The sequence below is a fragment of the Syngnathus leptorhynchus genome, chromosome 16 (genome assembly GCF_054491065.1).
Source record: "Syngnathus leptorhynchus isolate UIUO chromosome 16, UIUO_Slep, whole genome shotgun sequence".
Taxonomy (NCBI): Eukaryota; Metazoa; Chordata; class Actinopteri; order Syngnathiformes; family Syngnathidae; genus Syngnathus; species Syngnathus leptorhynchus.
This window is the reverse complement of record NC_141210.1, coordinates 9,110,376-9,137,099: the sequence shown is the minus strand read 5'-3', so window position 1 is coordinate 9,137,099 and position 26,724 is coordinate 9,110,376. Positions and strand designations below refer to the sequence as shown.

At 47.7% G+C, this 26,724-nt stretch overlaps 3 protein-coding genes across 7 annotated transcripts in view; 1 reads left to right on the top strand and 2 right to left on the bottom strand.

The window, feature by feature from the left end:
• Positions 1-739: 739 nt before the first annotated feature.
• On the top strand, positions 740-15,829 carry glis2b (GLIS family zinc finger 2b). 2 transcript variants are annotated; one of them, XM_085934542.1, is made up of 8 exons: positions 751-830; positions 4,144-4,276; positions 10,188-10,364; positions 10,451-10,593; positions 12,133-12,255; positions 12,328-12,461; positions 12,523-12,641; positions 12,705-15,829. In XM_085934542.1, exons 3-8 carry the CDS (start codon positions 10,196-10,198, stop codon positions 13,439-13,441), a joined length of 1,425 nt encoding a protein of 474 aa, XP_085790668.1. In that variant the 5' UTR covers positions 751-830; positions 4,144-4,276; positions 10,188-10,195; the 3' UTR covers positions 13,442-15,829. The 2 variants fall into 2 exon arrangements, with proteins under 2 accessions (XP_085790667.1, XP_085790668.1); XM_085934541.1 differs by lacking the exon at positions 4,144-4,276 and having other exon boundaries at positions 740-830.
• A 670-nt stretch (positions 15,830-16,499) lies between these two features.
• pam16 (presequence translocase associated motor 16) lies at positions 16,500-19,235 on the bottom strand. The gene is made up of 5 exons (XM_085934543.1): positions 19,119-19,235; positions 17,885-17,969; positions 17,160-17,296; positions 16,892-16,957; positions 16,500-16,662 (listed from the first exon to the last, which is right to left on the bottom strand). Exons 1-5 carry the CDS (start codon positions 19,119-19,121, stop codon positions 16,573-16,575), a joined length of 381 nt encoding a protein of 126 aa, XP_085790669.1. The 5' UTR covers positions 19,122-19,235; the 3' UTR covers positions 16,500-16,572.
• Positions 19,236-19,549: 314 nt separating this feature from the next.
• coro7 (coronin 7) overlaps positions 19,550-26,724 on the bottom strand; it is a 38,801-nt gene continuing 31,626 nt past the window's right edge. For 2 of the 4 annotated variants that reach the window (XM_085934536.1, XM_085934537.1), the window contains 18 exons: positions 25,570-25,624; positions 25,419-25,476; positions 24,517-24,827; positions 24,382-24,444; positions 24,130-24,301; positions 23,339-23,514; positions 23,147-23,255; positions 22,989-23,075; positions 22,781-22,923; positions 22,567-22,671; positions 22,369-22,454; positions 22,156-22,297; positions 22,008-22,097; positions 21,817-21,933; positions 21,386-21,521; positions 21,221-21,312; positions 21,062-21,148; positions 19,550-20,590 (listed from right to left, as the gene is read on the bottom strand). In XM_085934536.1, coding sequence (XP_085790662.1) covers positions 20,582-20,590; positions 21,062-21,148; positions 21,221-21,312; positions 21,386-21,521; positions 21,817-21,933; positions 22,008-22,097; positions 22,156-22,297; positions 22,369-22,454; positions 22,567-22,671; positions 22,781-22,923; positions 22,989-23,075; positions 23,147-23,255; positions 23,339-23,514; positions 24,130-24,301; positions 24,382-24,444; positions 24,517-24,827; positions 25,419-25,476; positions 25,570-25,624 — 2,038 coding nt within the window. In that variant the 3' untranslated portion in view covers positions 19,550-20,581. Of the gene's footprint in view, positions 20,591-21,061; positions 21,149-21,220; positions 21,313-21,385; positions 21,522-21,816; positions 21,934-22,007; positions 22,098-22,155; positions 22,298-22,344; positions 22,455-22,566; positions 22,672-22,780; positions 22,924-22,988; positions 23,076-23,146; positions 23,256-23,338; positions 23,515-24,129; positions 24,302-24,381; positions 24,445-24,516; positions 24,828-25,418; positions 25,477-25,569; positions 25,625-26,724 lie in introns of those variants that run through there. The other 2 variants (XM_085934538.1, XR_015068549.1) reach the window with 2 other exon arrangements.

Here is a 26,724-nt window from a genome sequence, read left to right as displayed (position 1 = left end):
ATTCATTCATTCATTCATTCATGCATGCATGCATTCATTCATTCATTTTCTGAACCGCTTAGTCCCCACGGGGGCTGCGGTCTTGTATAAATTACTCGAACGTGATACTTGAGTAAAAATATCTCCTTACATTACTCGACTGCGCGCGCGTGCACACGCACACATCGAGGGAGGGAAAGGGAGGCGGAGCCGCAAGCAGCTGTGAGCTGGCAGAAGCTTCGTACTCGGCTGGGCTGCTCCTCCTGACGGGGCTGGCTGGGCTGCTGTCTGGCTGGCGGACAGACGGCGGTGGGGGAGACGAACCTCCGCACAAGGACACCTTTCCTACCCGCGAAAACGACGACAAAGCAGTGGCAAAAGCCCCCTGCCTCCATTTTTCACCAGCAGCCCGTCACTCCGTGTGTGCGTCGCCCGCACCTCCTTATCGCTTTCGACTTGACCAGCGTTTCCGTTGAGCGATGCGCTTCGACGACCACCAGGAGAACACCCTTTTGGGCAAGCTTTTGCTTCACGGCTCATTTGGAGTATTGACAGTCGGCTCTTGAGCAGGCATGGCCAACTAAACCAGGGGCTGTCAACTTGGACTGTCTTGCTTCTTGCTTGATGCGCTTGGGAGTCCAAAACACGCGAGAATGGTGTGCGAAGGGAGTGCCTTCCCAGACACCGACTCATTCTCATCATCATAATACTTTGCTTCCTATTTGCCTCTCATTGAAAGAGGGGTTGGGGGGGGGGGGGGGGGGACACAAGGACGACGTATTGACGACCACTTTGGCTCTGAGCGCCACGCAGGAGGACTTTGCTTGGCCAAGTTTGGAGGCGCTTAGAAGGTAAGAAGCATAAGCCTGCGCGAGCCGCTCCCCCTCTCCACGCATGTCGCGTGTTGTAATTGCTGTCATGTCAAGTGTGTCCACGTCGCACCAGCAGAAGAATGCGCGAGGGGTTGACCTATTTTCCCAGTCGGGCGGCGCGCCTGCGAGCCGGTCGATCGCACTCCACCGGACTCCCAGGTCACTTATAAAAACAAACAAAGTTTGTTCACCAATACTAGGTATCTGCAATGTCCGTGTGTATCTCAACACAAGTAACTATAAAAGACAAATTAGAAATGAGAGCAGGCCTGTCCCAGTTGATGTTGGACAAAAGGTGTGCTCAACGCTGACTAATTTCAACAGAGCAGGTAGGCAAAGCAATGTTTGCCCCCACCCTTTCAAGCATCATTGTGTGCTCAAAGGGACACACTTTGGGATGGAATGCCCCCACCCCTCCACCCCCTCAGGTAAGAGCCTATGGGCCTGCTAAGGATGCCAGCAAAAGCCCCAGGCCCTGCCAAGGCGGGCCTCAGCGGGCCTCAGCGTGCCTCAGCGGGCCTGTGTGGCAGAGGCATTGTTAGAAAGAGGCAGAGGCCCACTTGAAGGGGTTTCATTTGGGACGATTGGGACCAGATTGTTGCTGGATGATGGACTTTTTCAACTCAGATTCTTACACAAAATATCATTGTTCAAAGAATCGTACTGGAGTTGCCATCCCAACTCAAAAGGTTTCACAGTCGTGTAGGAAACGAGCTCCAGAGTGGGAGTGGAGTCTCTTTTGCTCTACACAGAGTGAATCACTTTGCTGGTAAAAGCCTGCCAAATCCAAAAATGTGAGAACTGGCTGTGCGGGCGGGAGCAGCCAAGAACGCTCACTTCCGAAATGCACATCTCATCCAATAAAGCAGATGCAGCTGGCGAGCAAGGAGATGAACTGGGGTGGTGATGCTTAGGGAAATGGACAAGAGAGAAACCCAAAAAACAACATGTTGAACGAAAGTGGCAAAGAGTGAGCCTTTAACTTTTACTGGCCTTCCCAGTAGTTCCCGACTGTTTCATGGGCTTTTGGCGCACTATCGCTCCTTCGCTGCCGCCACCTCCTGTTGCTTCCAGAGCAAGAGAGCGGCGGCGATGCCTTCGCTCGGCTCGCAGCAGCACCTCCGGCCGCTGCTATTGCACGAGGGAGTCGGAGGATTGGCTCACCGCCTGCCGAGAAGGGGGAGCCGAGTGCCATGGACGCCATGCTGTATTGAGTTCAAAGTGGAGCTTGCTATTTTCAAGCTGTGACCAACCTTTAGTAGAATTTGCACACAATTTGTGTATGTGTATGGCTCACTTGCTCTGTCCAAAATGATGACTGAAAATACCCTTTCATTTGAATTGAAAAACAGCATCAAGACTATACAGAGGTCCACGGGGTCTTGATAGATCTCTTAAATGCAAGTGACAGACAATGCCCCCCGACCTGTCTGTTATGAAATGGTGCAAGATGACTGAGAGGCCTTCAAAGCAGACAGTAGCGTTGCGCGACGTACCTCGGGCCATGCTTTCCTAGGTCTGAGATGTACTCCTCTGAGAATTAGAGAAACCTTTGAGTTGATGAAAAGGTTACGTTTTGTGCTGGCTTAGGGTTAACCAGCTGTAACAGAAGCAGCCTAATAAGATTGTGCAAAGGCGCTCACAGATCTGTTCCTATGGTGATGATGCAATTCCAAATTGCTGTAAAACGACTAAAGTCAAGTCAATTGTGACTCAAATGACCACAACAATGGAAACGACCTTGTTTTCTGTTCAGTGCAGCCCCCACAAGAATGCTTTTAGCCTTCTGCCATCCCAGCGTGCTGCACGACAATCAATCCGCTGTCCGTCCCAGGCCATAAGGCTCACTCAACGCAGTGTGAAATGTCCGATGCATGGTTATAATGTGGCGGTACAGATTGAGGGCCACCACATCTGTGCACGCGTCTGAGTCTTCAAGTCCACTTGGAGCTCGATGATATTTGGGACCACTGAACAATACTTGGCCAAGTATGCCAGTAAACAGCTCAAACAAATCATGGAAAAGAATGGAAAAAAATCCACTGGGGTTAGAGGAGCGACATGGCTCAGTGGTAGTGTTCTCACTTCTCAACTCTAAGGTTCTGGGATCTATCCTGAACCCTGGTGAGTGTCCATGAGCAAGACACTGAACACCAATTTGCTCCCATTGTGGACCTGGTAGCGCTTTGCATGGCAGCAGCCTTCCATTGATGTAGGAATGTGTGAGGGCAAATGTTAGGCATTGTAAAGCAGTTTGGGCACCATGTGGTGTCGATAAAAGCGCAATATAAATGCAGTCCATTTACCATTTATTAACAAACATGTACTGCACCATGTTGGCGCACTCGCAAGTTGAGACGCCATTTAGTGCATCACGTCACCTCTTTTGTCCAAATGCTGTCCATTTCATATTTCTTCCGTAAACCAATATATATTTTCTGTTATTTCTACGCAGTATTACAAAGTGTTGAAAATAGCAAATTTTGACACATTCAACTCTGAAAAGTATTGTGAAACTCCACCTCTGCAAGTTTTTATGTGTTTGGAGCTAACGTGTGAAAATAACAACCAATGGATTGCTGCAATGGAAGTGGTCCGCCTCCAAGGTGAGTTGCTGTGAAGATTCATTTGGGCTCATGAAACTCAATCTTTGGTTTTTTTTTTTCAATTGCATGACAAAGACAGTTGAAAGGAAAGATGACATCAGCGCAAAGCCTTTTCTGGCTTTGGGGCTGGATACAAACGCAGTCTTTGATGAGTGCAGTGGCGACCTGCCCGCAACATTTTATTCAATCACGGATGAATGAATGAGCACTTTTGAGCAGAAGAAATTCGCGACTGAACATGACATTGGGCTGGTGGTGTTAAAAGTGGGACTTTTACCGATGCCGCCGGGTTTCTGGTTGGCAGCGACGATATGGATAATGAGATCTTCTCAATAATGAAGAAACCTTTGGAAAGGGCTCAGATGACATTTGATGGGATGCCAACATTCCAACAACAGCGTGCGTCTGCTCGTCCACCGTCCCTGACAACAAACCACAAGCGTGACCCGTTCTCCTACAACTTGACTCCCAGCGCCCCTCCTGGCACCGTTTGCCTCCCCCCCTGGAATTCCTCACATCTCAAGTACTCTGGCGCTAGCTTCCTGTTACTTAGTTGTGCGCTCTTTTTTTGCGTTCCCACTTTTGTTCTTTTTGCACACTCCTATTGGTAATGCTGCCTTTATTTTGGGTTTCCCGTCCAACCACATAAAGCTACCTCGCGTTGCAACTGTGCTTTGATGTAACAGAAGACATGCTGATGAAAGAAGGAATAAAGAAAAGGGGGACAAAGCTAAAAAGGTCCAGCGACACAGAGGCCCAGGAGGTGGAGTGGAAAGTGAGGCTTCCTGTCTGAAGCTCAACTCTCAGCTCATTCATCAGGTGGGTGGATGACGTCTGGACTAAATTCAGGATGAGGGAACTGCAGTGGATTACCCTCCTCGAAGACACTGCCAGTACGATCAAGGGCTCCTCCGACAGCTCTTCGCTTTGGTCTGCACATCCACTTTTTGATTTCCATATTATGTATTTTATGTGCCCTCTTTGCATCCATTGGAGCCTGGTTTCCTTGCCCTTTTGGGAGCTCAAGATCAGGGGATGCTTTGAGAATAATTGTCAATTGTTTGTCTATGGGAGCGGCTCGGTGGGGCAGTGGGTAGCACGTCCGCCTCACAGTTAGGAGGGTGCGGGTTCGATTCCACCTCCGGCCCTCCCCGTGTCCGCGTGGGTTTTCTCCGGGCACTCCGGTTTCCTCCCACATCCCAAAAACATGCTTGATAGGCCGATTGAGCACTCCAAATTGTCCCTAGGTGTGAGTGCGAGTGCGAATGGTTGTTCGTCTCTGTGTGCCCTGCGATTGGTTGGCAACCAGTTCAGGGTGTCCCCCGCCTACTGCCCGATGACGGCTGGGATAGGCTCCAGCACGCCCGCGACTAAGCGGTTCAGAAAATGGATGGAAGTTTGTATCCTAATTTACTTGAATTTAAATGCTGATACACTTTATTGCTGCTGTTGCACAACTTTTGTTACAAATAAATAGTTCATTGCATTAATCTGCTTTATCTTGTTACATTTTGTTTTAGGAAAGAACTGTGTAGTCATGCCTGATGCCATTGCCTTTAGTCTTTTCTGTTCTACATGTAGAGGTATGTAGCTTGTTAAGTCAACCATAATATCGGATCAGTATCGTGTATCGACCGATACGCATAGCCACGGTATCGGTATCAAAACTGAAAACGTCGGATCGGTGCATCTCTAGTACCTTGGTTGCCATGCTAAAGAAAGCCAAATTCTTCAGGAAAAAAAATCACATTTGTTAGCTGAGCACCGTGGCAGCTTGACATGTTTTGCCAGGCAAATCTTTGGGGAAAGTGCTAACCAACAGTTAAATTAACTACTGCTAGCAAACTTCTCTGGCGCATCCCCCAACGGAATTGCGGCAACTGCTCTTTCCAGGCGGCACCGCCGTGTGTGTGCGTGAAAATAAAAGTAAGTTCCGGCTGGCTTGGGGGAAGGAGGGGTCATTGGGTTAGAGCCTGTCTCACCTGAGGGTCAGTGTTGATGATAGCCGCACTTGCTTTTCCCGCATGGTCAGATCCGAAGCACAATCCTCTTGTGCGCAGATCCCAACAAGCTTAAGATCAGTGATTGGTATCAGGGTTAACAAGTGTAAGCTTTAGCCTGACAGGAGCACCAAGGTCCACGAGCCCACCCACCACGTTCTACCTCAATCGCCTGCATCTCAAAGTCAATTTCTGAGACTTGCGTTTTACTGCCACTGTTCTACAATTGCGAAGAACGGTGGAATGTCACTAGGCCACCCGACATTGTGATTCCTGGACAAGACACTTGGTCTCTCGGCCAATGCAGGCTGATGCGGGATCAATTGGGCCTCCCTGCAGCTCCTCCAGGCTAATGCGCCCTTCCTCACTTTGCTCCCTCTTGCCCTTGCGCCTCCCTACCGACCGTCACGCCTCCGCCCGTCCTCTCTCTGCTGGCTCCGTCTTTACTCTGCCCCGTAGCGCCAGGGCCCCCTGAGGGGACAATGCCACCTTTCAGAGAAACTGTCCACACCATGCTCAAGCACGGAAATCCGCTTGTGGGGGAGGGTGCTGAAAATTTGACGGTCAACACCCCTTCCCCAAACTTCACAGCCACCCGCCAACTACACATGCACACAAAAGGAAGCAGTGCATTCTCCTCGCTCTCTTTCCTGCTCTGACCCCCCGTCATTTCTCATAACAACCCCCTGGTCAGCACCAAATGAGATTAAAAAACAGAGTCATTCTCTAACAACTCCAAATTTTGTCCGGTGGTGGCTGAGTCAGGGCTAAAAATAAAAACAGCAATTCATTGGCCCCAAGGCTGTTGAATCGTAATCAAATGGTGTCAAATATTGACGACCCACAAAACCTTTGCTACACAAGCATCAAAAGTGCCGACTGTGCATCTTGGTTTTCTGAAATGATACTTGTTGCAAAGTAAAGAGCATCTTCAACAATAGGAGAATGGTGAGAATAGAAAGACAGGAAGCGATAAAGAAACACACAGTACAGATCAATCAATCTGTCAAGCCGCTCATATCTTAAGGCGAGAACTGCAGATTAATTCAATTAATTGCTCCACCAACTTGATTGTTTGAGTCTTAACGTAGCCAAAGTCAAATTTGTTGAGACGGTTGAGACAATGCTCCTAAGGAACCAATCCGCGTTTCTGCTTGTCCGCTTGGATTTATACAGAAAAATGTTAAGCTGATCCCTGGTCTGCGCCTGGAGCTAAAGGGTCTTACTCATTTAGTGGGTGACGGACGGGCCGTTTTTTGCTTCTTGCCACCGGGCGCTCGAGGCTGAGCACGTCCCAGACACGTTTACAAAACAGCAACACGACTGCTCCGTAGATATCTTGCATTTCAAAGTCTGCAAAGGCACACTGCTCGCTATCGTGTGTATTCCTCCGCTTTGCCAAGTCAATAAGCATCATTCGTTTTGATCCCAACCCTGCCTGCCAGTCATTGCGGGTGGATGAGAGCAAGGGCCCTTCTTCATTGGGCCAGCGACCCTGGCGACACCTCCCGGACACATGGCCTACCTCATGTGCCAAGTCAAGTTTATTTGTATAGCCCTAAATCACAAGCAGTCTCAAAGGGCTTCACATAGACAAACAATTGACAATTATTCTCAAAGCATCCCCTGATCTTGAGCTCCCAAAAGGGCAAGGAAAAACTTAAAAAAAAAAACTTCCAGGGGAAAAATGAGAAACCTTGAGAAGGGACCACAGATGGAAGGATCCCAATTTCAGGATCACCAGGCTGCAATGGATGCAAAGAGGGCACATAAAATACATAATATAGAAATCAAAAAGCGGATGTCCAGGCCAAAGCGAAGAGCTGTCGGAGGAGCACTTGATCGTCCTGGCAGTGTCTTCGAGGAGGGTAATCCGCAGCGGTTCCCTCATCCTGAATTGGTCCACGAGAATCTAGATAGCCGCTGTCAGCTTGGGTGTCACCTAACCACCTCCCTAGCTGGCGAGGGGTCGGGGGAGTGGGGTCGGGGAGAGGGAGCAAAAACAAACTCCAGCCGAATCGGCCACTACAGGTTAATTAAAGGCCATATCATAGAAATATGTCTTTAAATTGTCTTAAATGTTTCTACTGAGGTAGCAGTTCTAATATCCATTGGTAGGGCATTCCGAATAGAAAATGCTCTAGACCCTGCAGACATTTTCTTGGCCCTCGGTGTCACTAAAAGACTAGTGTTTTGTGAACGAATATTACGAGACGGAACATAAGGAACAACAAGGTCGACGAGCTAAGCCATGCAATGATTCATAAGTTAATAGAAGAACCTTGAAGTCACATCTTAAATGGACCGGGACCCAGTGTAAGTTGGCTAATATTGGGGTAATGTGATCAAATTTTCTTGTCCGTGAGAGTAGAGAACACAAACTCCAGCCGAATCAGTCAACACGGGTTAATTAAAGGCCATAGCATAAAAATATGTCTTTAGTCGTGTCTTAAATGGTTCTACTGAGGTAGCAGTTCTGATATCTATTGGTCGGGCATTTCAAAGCTCTGGAGCCTGAATAGAAAAGGCTCTAGACCAGGGGTCGGGAATACTAATGTATTCTTTTTAATAACGTCACCAAAAGAGCCATATCTGGCTCGCGAGCCATAGGTTCCCGACGCCTGCTCTAGACCCTGCAGACTTCTTTTTGGCCCTTGGGGTCACTAAAAGACTAGCGTTTTGCGAGCGAAGGTTACGGGACGACACAACTGGGTCGACGAGATACGAAGGCGCTAAGCCATGGAGTGTTTTATAGATGAATAAAATAACCTTGAAGTCGAATCTTAAATGGACTGGAAGCCAATGTAAATTGGCTAATATTTATATACCATAATTTTCGGACTATAAGTCGCTCCGGAGTATAAGTCGCACCAGTCATAAAATGCACAATAAAGTGAAAAAAAACATAAGTCGTATCGTAGTACAAGTCGCACTTTTGGGGCAAATTTATTTGTCAAAATCCAACACCAAAAACAGAAATGAACCAGCAACAACAGGCTAAACGATACGGTATGCTAACGTGACATATACACAAACGAGGAGCTGAGAACGGGCCTGACGTAACATTCAGAATTATTCAAGTAAGTATTACATAAATAACACGTTTATCAAACCATCTGTGTCACTCCAATTCATTAAATCCATCGATCTTGCTTTATGTAAACAATGCCGCGTGTGCGCCGCATATGCTGACGTCGGACCCGTTGTAAGTTGCATTTCTAATTATTCCACAGACCCATATAACGATATATAAAGTATATTTCAAATAACAATCATATTAAAACAATATTATTAAACCATCTGTGTCACTCCAAATCATTCACTCCAAATCATTAAATACATCGATCAAATTCCTCGTTCTTTATGTCAATGATGTCACTTGCAGTTCAAATGACAGTAATCCCTTGCTACATCGCCGTTCGTTTATCACGGTGTTTTGAATTATGAAAACTTATGAAAAAAATCACATAAGTCGCCCCCCACCCAAACTATGACAAAAACCGCGACTTATAGTCCGAAAACTACGGTGTGTGTGTGTGTGTGTGTGTATGTATGTATGTATGTATGTATGTATGTATGTGTGTGTGTGTGTGTGTGTGTGTGTATATATATATATATATATATATATATATATATATATATATATATATAGATAGAGATAGAGAGAGAGAGAGAGAGAGAGAATATATATTTTTTGTGTGTGTGTATATGTGTGTGTGTGTATATATGTGTGTGTATATATGTGTGTGTGTGTATATATATATATATATATATATATATATATATATATATATATATATTATAGTCTTCAATTTAGAATTTTTATTTTTAATTTTTTGGGGGGGGGAATCCGTGATGTACTGAAGCCGCGATAAATGAACCGCGATATAGCATGGGATTACTGTATTTCTTACTCCAAATATGAACCTCCCAAAATTTTTATGATAAGCTTAAACTAAGAAACATTTGGGGTAATTTGGAGCAAAAGTGCAGGACCTATTTCAAATGTGAGTATTGTCTCCATGTGGGTTCACATGCTAAAATTGCTATTTATGTGAACACAGCCGTTTTGGAGCCTTTAAGAGCTAAATGAGCAATTTGCACTTACAATGCTACTGGTAAAACTCCTCTCCATAAAGTGCCCCTGCCACAACCCTCAGGCTTGGTCTGGCGGTCAGCGTGCTTTGGGGAAGGAGGAGGTGGGTCGGTGCAGCTGGACTTGAAAGCCTGGAGGGATTGTGGGGGGGGGGGGGGGGGGTGAGCGAGGGCTTACCGGTGGGGTCTGGTAAGGTTGCTGGGGGTTGATGGGTGCCCGACCGAGAGGTGGGGCGCTGTTGCTTGGTGGGGAGATGGGACCATCTGGATCAGATTGTAGACATTCCTCAGGAAGAGTAAAGGTTGAGGGGAAAAAAGAGGGGTGGTGGGGTGTGTGTGTGTGTGTTGGGGAGGGGGGCTCTTGGATCGTGGTGTTTATTTTTCTTTAGCTTACTCAGTGCTTTGGTTTACAATTGTGGTCAGTTTACCATTGTTGTAGAGAAATACCTCCGCAGCAGGACAGTGGAATTCCAGATGCATTTAACTTGCAAGACATCACAGGTGTGTTTCATTATTTGTTCCAGTTTGACTCCAACATGTGCCATTTAACTGCATACTATAAGCTCTACAAAAACATCAGTGTCCGTTCTGTTAGTAGACCTCCCTTGGTCTAACTTGACCTCGTGTTTGCGCAGGTGCTGTCATGCTTTCCCTGGACAAGCCCCTGGACCTGAAGCTCCCTCGGCGGACCAACGGACGGGACCAGGGGTCACGCTCGCTGCCCCTCTCACCAATGATAGCCAAAAGGGCTCGCCGTCTCTGCATGACGAACGATGGTACAGCGGTCCTCGATCCGGCATCCCCGCATGGAGGTGGTTGATGTTGCAAGCGGCAGAACAGACCTCATCATTCAACTCATCTATTGCCATCATCAGTCACATGCCTATTTTGTTTCCAGCTGTCTTGGATAAGCGGGTAGCCTCCAGTGACCGAACAGATACCCCCACGCCCCCTGCAGTGGATCTGAGCACGTCTCCTTCCTCCCTTGCTCACACACCTGTCTCACCTGAGATGGCCAACGGCAGCTACACTCCCGCAGCGGTGAGGACCTGCGCCTCTACCTTGGAAGTTGTACAAAAGAATCAACGCTATGAAATCCAGTTGACTATTGTCAAGCTAACACGTTGAGATAATGGAAGTGGAACATCTGCAACTCTAGACAATTGCAAGACAAAAAGAGCGAGTCTTAGACCCCTGTGGTGCCACTCTCGGTTGTGCCTAGTGGAAATAGTCCAGCCAAGAATTTGAGCGCAAGTACAGAGGTTCTCCTCGGTTTACGCAACCCAAATCAAGGTAGAATGCCCAGTCTTCTGTCACTATTTGACATGGCTATCAAAATCCCACCACAAAGCATGTGGTGCAAATGCAATTCCAATAGGGGTTTACGGGATCCGACCCGCTTCACCTTATCGGTCGCTGCTGGGGAAGTGGGTGTCTGCTAAACACCTCATTCTCTCAACTAAAAGCTCTCAGTCTCATTCATTGGTGTGAAGCATGTGTGCGCGTTTACATGAATAATCTGATGAAGGACAAGGTACTGCCACATGCCGACTAATTGCTGTGCCTCCTTGATTGAATTGAGACAAGACACAGGAAGCATTCACCCATGTGCCCGCATCATGGCAAAATAGTCTGCATTCAAGTTGACCCCACACGGGGGCACGATGCCTTCTGTCTCTCCATCTTACAAAATAACAGCAACTCAGGTTGGCATGGCGAGACAGAGCCACATTTGTCACATCTCGTAGGCCTGATGAACATAGCTGCATGTCGACAAGACAATCCATTTAGTAACATTGTTTCCCAACAGATACATCCAATTGGAGCATTTCTTTCCCATCTTCAGCCACACCACACAGTAATCTCAGAGTGGAGTGTACTGGAGGAGGTTCTAATAATCTTTTGAAGTGCACAGAAAGAGGGGAAAACAGAAGCCTGCCCCACACAATAAGCAACCATTTTCTCTGTACACTGATTTTCTTGGAACAGATCATTCCAAAAAGATGAGCAGAAATTTTCAGCGATCATAGTTCTTCTAAATTCATTTTGTTTCACTTGTCAATCACTTCACTGGTTCTTTGATCTCAAACAAAGTATTTTAGGTTGCATTACCTGACATGTTTCGGCGTGTACTTCCGCCTTCATCAGAGTGTCACTGGTGTGGTTGTGACGTGTCTTTCAGCTGATGAAGGCGTGGCACACCTGTCAGATTTGACAGGTGAGTCACGCCCTCTGCTGTCCGTTCACCTCTCCAAAATGCTGCTCCAGGTGGTAGAGAGCATGTAGGCTCCCTCGTCCCTGTTGATGGTATTCGGGCCCCGCTTGCGGATCTCAATGGCCTCCCTGATCCAACGCTGATGTTTATTTTCTTCGGTGCGGATGACTCTGGCCTTTTCCCAGTCCATGATGTGATTTTCGCTTTTGCAGTGGTCGGTAATGGCTGACTTGTAGTGTTCATGTGTAGTGTTTCAGCGATCATTATTTGGTCTTTTCTTACTGTCTGTGGAAGCAAAGCTCGCCACCGTGGCTGTTGATCTTGACCTCCTTGATTGCCTTTTCCTCCCTTGATTCGCCTTTCAGTTTTTTGTGACAATCGGAGCAGGACTTCACCTACCGTCGTCCATGTTCGTTGGCCAAGTGAGTGATAAAAGGGCATCACCCGACCTCTCGTCCGACGAACAGTCGGCTTGCCGCTGGAAGAAGGTGCGATTCCAAAAGGCGGCGATTGCATGTGGCCTCAGGAGGCAAATGAAAACGTGGCTCTATTTCATGCAGTGCCACCTGCTCTTTGACTCTCTTCAAGACCTGGTGGACCATGTCAACGACTTCCACGTCAAGCCAGAGAAAGAGTCGGGCTACTGCTGCCATTGGGAGGGCTGCTCCCGGAAAGGGAGGGGCTTCAACGCCAGGTGAGAATCTCCCTCTTTGCACTTCGGCAGCATCAAGTGCTGATGTTGACCTTTTGCACAGGTACAAGATGCTGATTCACATCCGCACGCACACAAACGAGAAGCCTCACTGCTGTCCCACCTGCAACAAGAGCTTCTCGCGCCTCGAGAACCTCAAGATACACAATCGCTCGCACACAGGTCAGTGGCCTGGGAAGTCTGTTTGTATGGTGTTCAAAGCTAGCTTTGGTCTCTCACCCACAGGCGAGAAGCCCTACTTATGTCCCTACGAGGGTTGCAACAAGCGCTACTCCAACTCCAGCGACCGCTTCAAGCATACGCGCACACACTACGTGGACAAGCCCTACTCTTGCAAAATGGTGGGCTGCCTGAAGCGCTACACCGACCCCAGCTCTCTACGCAAGCACATCAAGGCCCATGGCCACTTTGTGGCTCAGGAGCAGGGCTTGCCGGCCGGACTGGGCTCCTTGCTGAAGGGAAGCCAAAGTGGGGCTTTAGCTAGCGGAGGTGCCAAGGACTGCGCCATGTCCTATGTGAGTGGGGCTCACATTATCATTCCAGGGGCGGGAGCCGCTCTCCTGGATGCCCACACACTCCAGGGTCTGGGTGGATCTCTTCCGTCGTCCCCCCACAGTCCTCGGCCCCTGGACCTCAGCACGTTGGGTTGCTCAGGCTCCCAGCCAGGGAGCTTGGGACCTGCTTCCGTCCTATCTATCAATGGCTCCTCACTAGGCCTGGCCAAATCGCCGCTGCTCTCTGCGCCGTTGTCCTCCTCCACCCTCGGTATGCCTCCCATGCTGGGGGCGAGTGTCGAGTACAGGGACCCCAGCCTGCGGGACAAAAAGGGTCGAGGACCGGAGGCCGAGAACAAGGTGACTGAAGGGGTGCTTAACCTTTCCACAGGAGGGTCTCATGATCCCTTGTCCTGGGTTGTTATCCCCCCAAGCACTGTGGTGCTCAAGCCAGCTGTGGTAAACTGACACGCACACACACGCACGCATTCCAGAAGAGCTCAGTGGGTTGTGTTGGAAGGGGGAACGGACTTACAGGTGGTCAAGGGTGGTGTAGGGGGAGAGTGGGATCGGCTCACAGCTTCAAAGAGGGTTGAATACGTACGACAATGTGGTGACTTGACCGGCGCTACGTATGCAAGAGTTGTAGAACGCAGGCCTCTTTTGTTGTCGAGGGGCTTAAGAATATTCCTATCCCCTTTGTCGTTTTATACTTGATTCCTTCCTTGTTGGTTCTGTGGACGGAGCCCGTAAAGGACAAAGTCTTATACACGTCCTTGAATTCTTTGCAGTATTTGTCAAAGATGACCATGTGCCTCTGGCTAAGCAGCGAGATTGACAAGGAAACAGATTGACACATACTGCGCTGGGCAAACGTGCACTCAGTTTCCCTTTTAAACATAGAAGGTACAGTGTTCTGTACGATTCAGACGAGCTTGCTTGATCAAAGCAGGTGACTGTAAAGGGTCTTGGACTGTTCAGTTACACACAGCACTTAGTTATGGTCCCAAATCCTCCAAACCGCTGCTAGCCTCTTGCTGTGACTGGGAGCACGTCACGTTTTTTTCCTGACAATCAATGGATCCCCATTTTGGGGAAGCCAACCAACATAGCTGATCCAGCAGAATTTCTTGCCAGGCAGAGTAGATCTCTTTGATAGCCATTTGAGGTGAGGTACGAGAAGGCACTGCTGTTTGGCTTCCCAGTAGTGGCAGGACGAGAGTCACGACATGCCAAAAGTGGCATGGATTTTTTTTGCTCCTGGATTGTCCAGCTGCTTTCCCGTAATGGACTGAACACGGGTGGTTTGCGTATGAAAGGCCCAGTGTGGTGATAAACACTGCTGTCTTGTGTTTCTTGAAAACCATCTGTGAAAAACAGATGGCCCTTCACTCACCGCTTCATGTAGTTAGTTGGTGCAAGTTTTTGTCGTGCGTTCAACGTGCCAAAAATAGCAGAGGGATGTTCATATTAGGCTGGGGGAGGGTCTAAATATTTAGTGTCCAACTCTAGCTGGACTGACATTGAAAAAGCAAACGGCCTCATTTGAACAAAAAAGCTTAATCATAGTTCACTCAAGCTGTCGCCATGCACATAACATAAAACGTCCTTGCTTCCTCATCATTTCATGGAACCTTTCTGCCGATTTTAGACGTGGGGTTGGAGCGCTTCTATTCGTGTGTGCAAAATGGATGAGGAGGTGAAATAGAACATTGCTTCAAGAGACTTCCATCTCCTTCTTCCATCTGTTCCGCTTGAGAGCCTTTCCACTTGTGGACATTTTAGATACATTTTACCTCGATGTGTTTGTACGAGACATACTTTCTCCGATGTCGATTCTGCTTGTCTTGTTCGGTGTAAAAGCTCTGTTGCCTGAAGGCTGAGTCTTTGGGAGATTGAGGAGGCGGATGAGGTGGCCTGGGATCAGTAATATTTCAAGTGCTGCTGCTGCTCATAGGGACAGACAAATCAAATGCCAGCGGTGCAAGTTTCAACCCTCATTGGGGTCAAGTAGCTAGACGCTGAACTGATACCTCCTTTCTGTATTGATCTCATTTGCCCTTCCCCCGAGGAAAGAAAGTCATTACAAATCAACCACTCAGCACGAGCGATGTCTTCACAAGCAGGTGCTAAGGAGACTAGACCTTTACGTCTCCATGGCAACGGTGGATGCAGCGCTCGCCATCCATCCTCTTTGAATTGATGGCTTTTCCTCGGCAGCTTGAGTTGAGTCAAATTTCCGTATCAAATAAGGTCCCATTTTTAACCCTCTTAACTTGCGGCAGTCGCAAAGTAACACCATTGCACTGTCGTAGGTGGTGCGAGGCACGGACGTAAAATGGGAGTGGAGAAAAAAAAAATTCCACTGAATCACATACATTCTAAAGGCGGTACATGCTCCAGGAGATTTGGAACTGGTCCCGCAACATGTTGTGGACCGTAAGCTCAAGTCAGTGTCAGCCAAAGTCGCACCATTGACTGGAGCGCTACAAGATTGCACAAAGTGTTCATCGGTAAGACAAAAGCTAGTCCAGGGCTGTTCCAACTTCTCTTTTCCTTTTTTTTGCACATTTCAATTGAGATACTCTGTCAATATTTTCATTTTTCCAAGTGCCTTATTTTACTAGAGGTAAATATAGAAGTTAAACATTATATGGTGTTTAATAAAGCATACTTTAAGAAATGTCTATTTTTTTTCCCTCGTTTCATGTTCTGTGGTCGAAAGTGGGCTGACTTTAGTTATTCAAAGCCTCCAATTGCGACAGCATAGAGGTGTTCACCTGTTTTTGAGGAATTTATGACGATATTGGTAAATGTCAATGAAAAAAGTGTTGAATAAACCTGTTTGATACAAAAGTTGTGTTTCCACATCTGTTCTGTTATGCAGGTCAGGCAAAAAACTTTTTGTTCCACGTCTACAAAATCTTTTCTTGCCAAGATAATCAGGGAGGCAGCCAGTGGTGGAGGCAAATGAGCAGTTATGCACTCACTCTAGCGGCAGGAGACCAGAAGAGCAGTTATGCGCTCCCTTTGGTGTAGGCAGTAGGCCAGAAGAGCAGTTATGCGCTCCCTCTAGTGGCAGGAGACCAGAAAAGCAGTTATGCATTTCCTCTAGTGGCAGGGACACCAGAAGAGCAGTTATGCGCTACCTCTAGTGATGGGAGGTCAGAAGAGCAATTATGCGTTCCCTCTAGTGGCAGGAGGCCAAAAGCGCAGTTATGCGTTCCCTCTAGTGGCAGAAGGCCAGAAGAGCAGTTATGCACTCCCTCTTAGGTTTGTAACATGTAGGAGATGAGCGTCAGCCATTTGAACAAACTGGAGATGTCTGAGAAAAGATTGGCTGCCTCGAAAGTAAATTGCATTACGGTAATCGATCAGAGATGAAATCAAAGGATGAATGACTCTGAAAGGGCTGCTGTGTACTAAAAGACTCGCCCACCCGTCAACCTACCGTACAATTCAAAATGGCTGTCCAATTTAACACCTTTTGATAAACGGTGGCCACCGAGAATTTCAAACCAATGAGTGGAGCGGTAGAGAAAGGCTGACATTTACTGGGGTATAATTTACAGAGGAAAGGTTGGTTGCTCTAATTTACTTCAAGTTTCCGTGCTGTGCTGCGATTGCTGCTTTTGTTGTTGTTCTTTGATACTTAGTTCCTCGTCCAGACGCTCTTTAGCCCGCACCACCTGCACAAAGACAGAAAGTCAAAATGGACACTGACACTAACGACGCTCGCAAATACAATAAGATGAGGGCAGGGCGGGGGAGGGGTCGCTTTGGGCCGAGGGAGAGATTCCTACTGATTGGTCTTCAAATATTGCTTCAGTTTTCCCAACCATTACACGTTGTCGCTTTTGAATTTGAGAACTTGCAGCACACAACAGCAACAGAGAAAAGTGTCTCAAGTAGACTTACTTTTGATTGTAGGTAAAATGATCCGCCCATAGACTTGTCATTGACTTTGAAGAGATGCTCGTAGTTCTGGAACAGAAAGCAAACAAATAATTGGCAGTGTGAGAGAGATTCAAAACTAAGGAACGGATAGGATTCGTTTTTTTTTTTTTTTTTTTTTAAATCTTCCCAAAGGCGGTAGAATTTGTTGAATATATTTCAAGCATTATTTTGCTTGCTGTGTCCAAACGTTGACATTACAGATCCTGTTAGTGTCACTTTTTTTCCTGACCTGCTGGATTTCTTCTGGCTTGAGCTTGGAGACGTTGAGGATCTGCTGGGCTTCTTGTAAGCTCATCCCGGAGATGCCAGTGGCGGCGGCAGAATGCTGACCAGCGCTGCTTCGTGCTCGTGCTGCCGCTTGACTCGCTGCAAAGAAGGTGAGGCATGCCATTTTCATAACTAAGGGATTAGTTTTTTTTTTTTTTTATAGTAATCACTTTAGCACAGTCTGGGGCAGCACTGAAGCACAGCTCAATTGGTACATCTGCCTCAAAGCTTGGGGTTCAACCTCACTATGTCACTCACGAGACTGATAACCTTGTTTTGGTGCAGCTGAGGTGAATTCCAATGCCAACATTGACAGACATTAGGAGGAGGCCTTGACTTTGATTTACAAGAAATCTAGAGCTGGGTGTCTTCCACAAAGCAGTGGAAAAGAACGCTACATTTGCATAAAATAGCGCAAATGGAAAAACAGGTGACGTCATGAATGGAAAAGAGGCCCAATGACGGATCGCGATATGTCGGGGTGGATCTGAAGGGCAGGGTATTGATTGGGGAATTTAATGCTATAGCAGGAGAGTCCACTGAAGAGGATGGTGTGTGAGATGGTGTAAAAATGTGACCAACACAGAGGGGGGTTTATTGGGGTCTTTAATATTTCACAGGAGAAATCAATATAAGAAACAAAAACGGTGTTAAAAGTGGCACAAATATGTAAAAGACGAAGCTTACCTGCATATTCTTGCTGTAGAGCTCGAGCGAAAGCACGGCCGACCACCTGAACCCCCATCACGATGACTTGTGCTAAATACTTGGCCTAGAGAAAGACAACAAAACAATAAACACGAAGCAGGCACAAGTAAGGACTTTCGCTTTTAAGACTGACTGACATTTTTGCAAATTAATCGCTCAATTAGTAGGACAACAAACCACCTAATAAAAACGCCCAAAAACACGATGGGCTGTTACATTTCACATGCTGACGACGCCTGACATCGTCACAACACATTACGCACAAGACAACTATTTTCGAGTGCAGCAACTTGTCCTTCAAGAACATGTCCTACTTTTGAGAATTATAAAAATGACCAGGGGGGGGGGGGGGGGGGAGTTCAAAATCATGTGGGATTTTGTTCGACTGCCTCAAACATGATACATGTACAGTACATTGTCAATAGAATCGCCACTCCGTTGTCTCTATCGTTCGCAAATAAGTCACGCCCTTCTCCTCAAATCTAGTCACTTTGCTACCAAAAAGGTTGGGCTAGCCCGTCTACAACGAGTGTTTGTAAGCAATGCAAAAACAAAAATACACTTTCACGGAGGAGTTGAATAAAAATTCCCGTGCTTTCGCCAGGGTCGTGATCCTCATGAAGCTGAGTGCTTGACATGTACGTAAGGTAGGCACTTCCGTGTCTGTGGCAAATCAAAGTGCAAACGACCTGCAGGCACAACCAAGCACACAAAAACAGCGAGGGGCGAGAGCTCATCATCCAATGTCACAGAAATCTGACTTTGACCAAGTGTGGCAGTTACTGCAGCAGGAGGTAGCTATGCTTTTATGCAGTTAAGCATCATGAAAGCACGTCTGACTTGTTAAGGAACATTTTCCCCCCAAATGCTGCACCGAAGGCCGTATTTTATCTTTTATTTACTGAGTGTACAACTGTAAAACGCAAAAATGTCAGTGTACATGTTTTTGTTAGTATAAATACGTTTTGGTTAATGTACATATGTTGTTTTGTGTTATCGGGTCAATAAATGCCATTGCTATATAGACATGTCATTTGTGTTATAACATACACTGATACTCCGATTACCCCCCCCCCAAAAATAAATAAAGGTGTCCTCCTTTTCAGAAACCCAAATCCGACGGGCGTCTTTCGCGACTCTAACAAACGCAAAGCGACACCATCATCAACATTGTCAAGGAGCGTTTACGTGAATGACAACAGGTTTTTCTTACCATTTCGTGGTGGGAATTTATCTTTAGCAGGACGGCGGTCCCGTTTTCACATGCAGGAAGAGCATCAAAGGTTATGCTGAAGTGTCAAAGTTCAACATTAGCTGGTCGCCTTTTAGCATGTCGACATCTAAAGGCCAGGAAGACGAACTGCAGCTTTTGGTACAGGCCTTCAAAAACCAATTTGAGTGCAGCGAAAAGGTATATTTAGACAGACACTATATATGTATAACAATATTTATTTAGGTTTTTATCCTGTCAAATTTAAATTGCACTTTTTATATCAACTGTACAACTGTGTGAAACTCTTTGTGAATTCTCTGCGCTATGTAAATAAAATTTACTTTGTCACAAAAGGACACTGAAACCTAGGAAAATGTTGATACCACTTCAGAGCGATATAATGGTGATCTAATAATACGAGAACAAACAAATAGAATCAAAGTGCACTTTAATGTTAAGACAATATTGACAAAAGCCAAACGTGAACCATAGAACCATAAAATGCCCTCCACCGTATGAAAAAATTATGCCAGATTCCATAGGAGTAAATTACAAAGTGTGGCTCCTGAGTAGCAGAACAATCAATGCTGAGAACAATGGAAGTTTGCGTGCATCCATCGGAGATTGCAAACAAATGCTGAGCCAGTTGATTGGAAATGACGCTCACTCTGTCTGTTATGACTGAATTGTACCACACCTGTGATGTGGTTTAAGAGACAGTTGGAAACAGCAAAACATTTGGAAGAAGTGTTCTTTAAAAAGGCCTTACAAAAAGCCAAATGACCAGATACAAATATCCCTCTGCGTAGACAATATTCAAATATAACTGGTAGAAATACAAGTGGAAAAGAAAGCACCAAAATAAGTACAAAAATGCAGTTCATAGCGAAATAGATGTGACCCTGTTGTATCCTTTGTATGAAGACTGACTTGGCTCAAGTATTTTATCCAAGACACAGAAAGCTTTTCCAAGATAACAGGTGATGACAGTAATCATTTACTGTTTTTATATATATATTATTTGCTGAAAAGACCCATGATGCAAAAGACACCAACTGATATTTGCAACTGGACTTTTTTCTTTTGAAGATAATTTTGTACTTGACTCAAAGCGACCCAAAAGCCAGATGAAGTCCCAAATGTTCCCATGGTAAATCGTCTGCCCCTTGTCAAGTGCTTCCTACGGACTTCCTCATGATGACGCAGCCTCACGAGTGAGCGGGACTTCAGCATGTTGCTGAAGGACACAATGGCTGGGGAATCGAACCCCCAACCTCTGAGATCGCTGCACCAGGCCGAGACACATTCAAACTTCCAGCTAACAACTGGTAACATCATAAAGTGAATAATTATTTTTTAACATTTCAAAGGATGGACACAAAAATCTTCGCCCAGATTTGTTGGCGTGACGCCGGAGGGCAGAGAGCATACTTGAGAGTCCTCTGTTGTGGCTCCGAGCCCTTTTAATCATCCTGTGAGGGCAAAGATGATGGCGCAAGCATGTCACACATTGACATTTGAATTGTTCGCACGGACGGACGGAGTCGCTTGGCTCTCTCGAATCAAAAATGAACAAAACAACTTCTGCATCCTGGGCAACGTGTCCTTTAAGATAAATGCCTCATACAGGTTTTAATGTCACGTTATTGAAATGAAAGGAGAGATAATATTTTTGCTTTGATTCAATTCATCTCCTCAGTAAGCGCTTTCGTGTTTTGCCGACAATTGCGCCCGGATCTCTTAGATATCTTTTTTGTTTGTGAAAAAATTAACTGATCCAACATAAGATTAGAAAGTGAATCTCCACTGACAAACCAATGTGTCCACAGACAAAAAGGTTTGAAAATGGTCGGACCAAGTGTTTTGAAGATGGAAAAACAGGTGCAGAAGACGAGGCGGCTTAGATGGGCTGAGTTAGGAAAAGGCGCTACACGCATGCTCACCCACTCGTCGTCGTCGACCCCCTGGAAGGAGTCCTGTGGCAAGGGCTCATCCATGTTTCCCAGCTTGGCCACCATGGCCACCAAGAGCTGCGGCGTGTCAAAGTAGATGTCAGCAACATGCGCGCTGCGATATCGCTCACGCGCCAGGCGTGACCTCACCTCCTCTTTCTTCTGCTCGTCACTCTTCTTCTCCAGGTAGAAGGACGAGGGCATATACTTTCTCGCCGGGGCCTCTTTGGGGGCTTGGCTGACTGGCGGCACATGGGCGACACTCTGGTCGGACAGCTGGAAAGAGGAACTGACGCAGCGGCTACAGAGACATACCTGGTGTCATGTCAGCGGGCCGCAAGCTGATCTTCCTGTGCCGGCCGTCGGAGCCGCCGAGCCAGGCCGAGGCGCTCAGTGCCGGCTCCCAGCACACTGGCGTGTCTGGGTACAAGTCGTCCTGGAAAAAGTCTTTCTGCGTGGGAACACATGGTTGCCAAATGAGTATGAGTTCCTTGGCACCAAAATGGCGCAAGAAGACCATGCGTAGCTCCTCGACCGATATTGTTGGCACCGCGGAAGCCAGACGCCACCAGTCGGTGCCCAATCAGGACACAATGCTGCTCAACTCACACCACCAAAGCACAGTGACACAAAGTCACTTTGCACTGGTTGCTTGGCTCGCTGAGACTCGCTCGGGCACCGGGACATGCATGTGCTCGCTGAGACCCGCTGCGGGTCGCGGAGACTCGCTGCGGTTGAGAGCTCACCTTGACTCTGGGCACCTTGAAGACCACCGGCTCCACGGTGGTCTTAGTGAGCATCAGGGCCGTGGCTATCTCCACCTCACGCACGTTACATTCGCTCTTGGGGAGGAAGGCCAAGCCCTGCACTCCAGCAGAGCCGAGAGTCGGAGACACTCCCGGGAAGGCGGCGGCCATTAAAAGATGAGCGCACTTACCTTGTGTGGCTCGGCACTGTTGAATGCGCTGCACTCCACAAAGTAGGGCTCCTCAGGGAGCAGCTGATAAATGCGCACCCGGGTGTCCCCCTTAAAGACAAAAACAGGCCTTGACTATTTCATGGGCATTCTAGTTTCTCACGCTTACCTTCCCACTGAGGAAAAGCAGCCCGGTGTCCGGGTCGTAGAAGGGAATGAGCGTGGCGGGCGAGACATCCACGCAGACGCTGGCCACCGCTCCGGAGCATAGCGAGGCGCCTGAGTACAGGTAGAGGCCTCGCTCGCTGCGGCTGCACAGCAAAACATTCAGGTGGACATAGCGCAGAGATGGACTCACCATGAAGTGTCCATGAAGAAGTACCTGTCAAATCCAGACACCAGCAGGTACCGGCCCTCACACACCCACAGCACACGAGCGCCTCTGTGGCCCTCAGGCCCCGGACCTTCCTGAGTTGGGGAAACGCATGTATTCAGTCCGCTTGTCTTGATATTCGACAGTGAAGCCTTTCTCAATTGACATGACATGAAAACTTGGCCGCATTTGCGAGCCAGTACCAACCTGCAAGGGCACGTCCGACTTGCGTGGGTCGTAGACGCGAATTTTACCATCTTTGCAGACAGTGGCCAGCAGCTTGCCGTCGGGGCTCCAAGACATGCAGAACACCTGAAGGAAAACAAGGCAGATTACCGTGGTGAGCAAAGCGGCGCAGGGCGGCTTCTGCTTTCAGCACATGGTGGCACACTTTGATGGTGCAAAGACTTGAGTGGGCCACCTGATCTTGGTGTCCGGTGAGCAGTTGCACCTCCCGGGCTTCTCGCAGGTTCCACAGTCGCACTGTGAGGTCGTAAGACGAGGACGCCAGGAGGTCGCTGGCCAAAGGATGGAACTTGATGGAGTAGATTTTCTCCGCGTGGCCTACAAGCAAGAACTTGATTTTCTGTCCACGAGCGTCCTCGTGCCCTGGCTTTTGGCGTTCTCACCTCGCAGGACAAGTTCAGGCTCGGTTAGCGTCTCTTGAAGGCCACACTCTGGTACCCGCCACACTCGGATTTTGGAATCCTCGCCAGCTAGTCGCAGGAGACCACATTCAAGTTGGGGGAAAGCCTTCCCCGAAGACACCAAACGTGTGCTCACTCACCCACAGCGAGTCGATGTGTGTCATAGGGGTCCCAGCAAAGGTCTGCCACATTGACTGAGTTCTGGATGGTGGGCAGAGCGGCGTCCGGCAGCTTGCCCGGTCGGGAGCGCTGGCGGAAATGCCACCACCCGTTTCTTGGTTCACATCTCTCTTTCACGCTTTTGGCTTTGCTCTCTACGGCGGGCAGCGTACCTCAAAGACTGCAATCTGACCGCCGGACGTGGCGAGGGGCACGGCCAAGCGCTGGTGATTGACGCAGAAGCCGTCGCACTCACCCGGTGTGGTCAGATTGAGGTCGCGTACGTTGGTGATGTGCGTGTCACGGTGCAGCACCATGCCCTGGATGTGTCGAAACTTTGAGCTCGGTCCTGCGTGCCACGCCGGTACGAAAAAAAAAGCGCAAATTTAATTACATGCACGCAACGCAGACTGTTGGGTCAACGCGCACCTAAACAAACAACCAAGTCGAACATTTTATTGCGCTGTAGAAATGGAGTCTAAAATCTAGACTTCTAGAAATCTTTTCTAAAGCCATTGGAGCATTTCAGTCAATGGCCGTGTTTCTGCTTCTAGAGCACAGGTGTCAAACTCAAGGCCCAGGGGCCAGATACGGCCCGCCACATCATTTTATGTGGCCCGCAAAGACAAATTGTGCATCGAAATTTGTGTCATTACTAGAATTGAAAATTGTCTTCACTTTTAAATATTTGACCAGTTTTTACTCGTCTGATTTGAAATCCAGCTATTTGTCAGTTTGTTTTGTAGCTATTTCTGTATATAATATGAGGTGCTCATACATTTATTTGGGTTGACAGTCATAATGGCACTCTGAAAGAAGCTGTGACTACAATGCGGCCTGCAAAAAAAAAAAGTTTGACTGTTCTACAGGAAGCTCGTAGCGCACTTGACCGTCGTATAGCTTGCCGCTGTTGCTACTCACTTAGAGCTAGGACAAATGTGCATTTGTTTGTGTGAGTTCGGACCGAGAAAGTTGTGGAAGGCCTTGGCTGCCTGGCCTGGACTCGACGAGGGGACGGAGTCCGAGGTGGAGGAGGGGTAGAGGGAGTCGGCCGCGCTGCCATCGTGGGTGCTCAGAGGAGGAGGCCCGCTGGAAGCAGGAGGCTCATTGAAGGCGGGAGGCCCGCCGACCGCTCCCTGTTGCAAAGAGTCAACACTTGAGCACATTTCCTCTTGGCTGCAAAAGAGTGGCAGGCGGAAAATCAATCCGTTCCCACCTTGCGCTCACTGCTGCCACCATGCTTCCTGGGCTTGTCCGGATGGAGGCTGACTTTGTCAACCTGAGAACAAAGTTGCAGCAATAATTGGAGACTTTGAGTTGATCTGTCCATCCACCGCTCTGCGTCGCTGACCTGCTTGTTTCCCCCTCGCCACCACTCTGCCGCAGTCATGGCTGGACTGACGCCCGCCGTGTCGGGGTAGAGGTCGGCATGGAAGTCGTGGCCAGAATTCTGACGCAAAAGGCACATTTGAGCAAACGTTGTATGGTGTGGGCAGGCGAGTTGAAAAAGGCAAACCTTGCGGGGCACTTGGTAGCTGATGGAAACGATGCATTTGTCCGTCAGCTGGAGCACTCGCATTACTTCGCAAGACATAACGGCCAGCGCCAGCTTGGGCACTGCAGTCACGCCGCGGGTTGTCAGGTCACTTACGCAGTGGCTCACTACACTTGCACCGTTGAATGGACACAATGAGTGTCCGGGCGGAGACTTTGCAATGCAACTCGGTATTCAGTCATGTCATGACTGGCAATTCATATTATCAATCAATCAATCAAGTCAAGTTTATATAGCCCTAAATCACAAGCAGTCTCAAAGGGCTCTGTCCTCTGCATTTAACCCATCCCCATGTGATTTTGATCCATCCCCTGAGGGAGAGGGGAGCAGTGAGCAGCAGCGGCGCCGCGCTCGGGAATCATTTTTGGTGATCTAACCCCCCAATTCCAACCCTTAAATGCTGAGTGCCAAGCAGGGAGGCAATGGGTTCCATTTTTATAGTCTTTGGTATGACCCGGCCGGGGTTTGAACCCACAACCTTCCAGTCTCAGGGCGGACACTCTACTACTAGGCCACTGAGCTGGTATAATATTAGAATACAGTGTATCATATTCTCATGAATCTTAGTAAAACAATGGAAAATAACAACAGTTAACAGTTAATGAAATGCCTAGAGTAGCACTTTCTACAACTGAGTTAAAAACAAAACAGCAAACAAAAAGCGAGCCCATTTGACCAAGTGGAGGAGTAAAACTGGCCTTGCGAGAGGAAGGGCTCTGAGGTGGATAATTCCAAGCAGTCCACCGCTGTGTCACCCTGGGCAGAAAAAAAAACATCTCCAGGTTGGAACCCGCGCAAAAGACAAAACCCGGACGAAACCCGGATTGTTCGGCTCCACAATGATGTTACCATGCCAGCCAGCACCAGCAAACCCGTATCTGCATCAAGGAGAGGAAGGAGCGTTCTGAAAGGACAACAGACAAACATTAGCCTTGGACTTTCTTTTGAATGGGATCATTTAAGGGGGGGGGGGGGATTTACAATGGTAAATCTCATCTTTCAACTATCCATGACAAAAACGAGCAATCATTGCACACATGCACCACCAGATGACGCAACACACCGAAGGGAAAAACTTGCAATGGCGTTTTTTTTCCATAGCTCAAGGCCTTGCTCAACTTCAGTTTTTCTTCCAGAAGGCTATTGGTGAAGATGCCTAGAAACTGTTTTGAATTCTGAGTCTTCACTTCACTTGATGGCTAGATCGCAGCAACAATGAAGTTTCATCAGCGGTAGCTTTGAGCAAGCGCCACTCATTTGCAGTGTGGGCGGCAAAGGGTGAACATGTGCTCGGACTCTCTGCCAGTTGCCAATAAAATCCACAAGACTTGTTGCTTGAAAATAGAGTGTGACATTCAGCATGCGTGCTCTTTGGTGTATTTTGGCAGCCACTTTTTTTTAATATGTGGACTAGAAAACAAGTATAAGACATTTGCACAAATACGTACACCAGAAAACAAAGACATTTGCACAATATCTAAGCTTAGTTATGGGCTGCGTTGCGGCAAACAGCAAATGAGACTTGACGGCATACCTTCGGCTGGAAAATCTCCTTCATCCTCTTACCTTTGGCACAGTAGCGCTTTTGTGCTCCAATGAACGCATCATCAACATATTGATTTATTGATTAACATATTGATCAATTGCAACTCTTTTCTTGTGCTTGGTTGAGGCGATTGCCTTTTCCCACGTTAGAGTCGGTAAACACCTCGGTTCCCACAGCGCTTTTCTTCCGGCCGTCTGCACCACCTTGCCACCCCCCCCCCTGCTCTCAGCATGTCTCCAACGCATTTATACCCCACTAAATGCCCTTCCCTCTGTTTCCCACTTTGATGTTCCATGCGTTTTCTCACAGTGAATGCGCAAGAGACTAACTGAGTCTAATATTAGAGACGGCTTTTTTTGGCTGGCGTGGTTCGAGCTGGGCTTCACCAAAGGCCCGCTTTGCCACACCTTGGCATTTGTAATATGGCAGAATGGACGCACGCACCTTCACGCAGTGAC

What these genes read in the sequence shown, in the direction of transcription:
- pam16 (XM_085934543.1), bottom strand. An exon ending in TCTACAGCAAGAATATGCAG is followed by an intron (nt 17,297 to 17,884) that starts GTAAGCTTCGTC and finishes CCTTCTTTGCAG; the next exon opens with CGAGTCAAGCGGCAGCACGA. An exon ending in CATTTTACCTACAATCAAAA is followed by an intron (nt 16,663 to 16,891) that starts GTAAGTCTACTT and finishes GTCTTTGTGCAG; the next exon opens with GTGGTGCGGGCTAAAGAGCG.
- glis2b (XM_085934541.1), top strand. Translation starts at nt 10,196, where the DNA reads ATGCTTTCCCTGGACAAGCCCCTGGACCTGAAGCTCCCTCGGCGGACC. An exon ending in GGGAGGGGCTTCAACGCCAG is followed by an intron (nt 12,462 to 12,522) that starts GTGAGAATCTCC and finishes CCTTTTGCACAG; the next exon opens with GTACAAGATGCTGATTCACA. An exon ending in ACACAATCGCTCGCACACAG is followed by an intron (nt 12,642 to 12,704) that starts GTCAGTGGCCTG and finishes TCTCACCCACAG; the next exon opens with GCGAGAAGCCCTACTTATGT.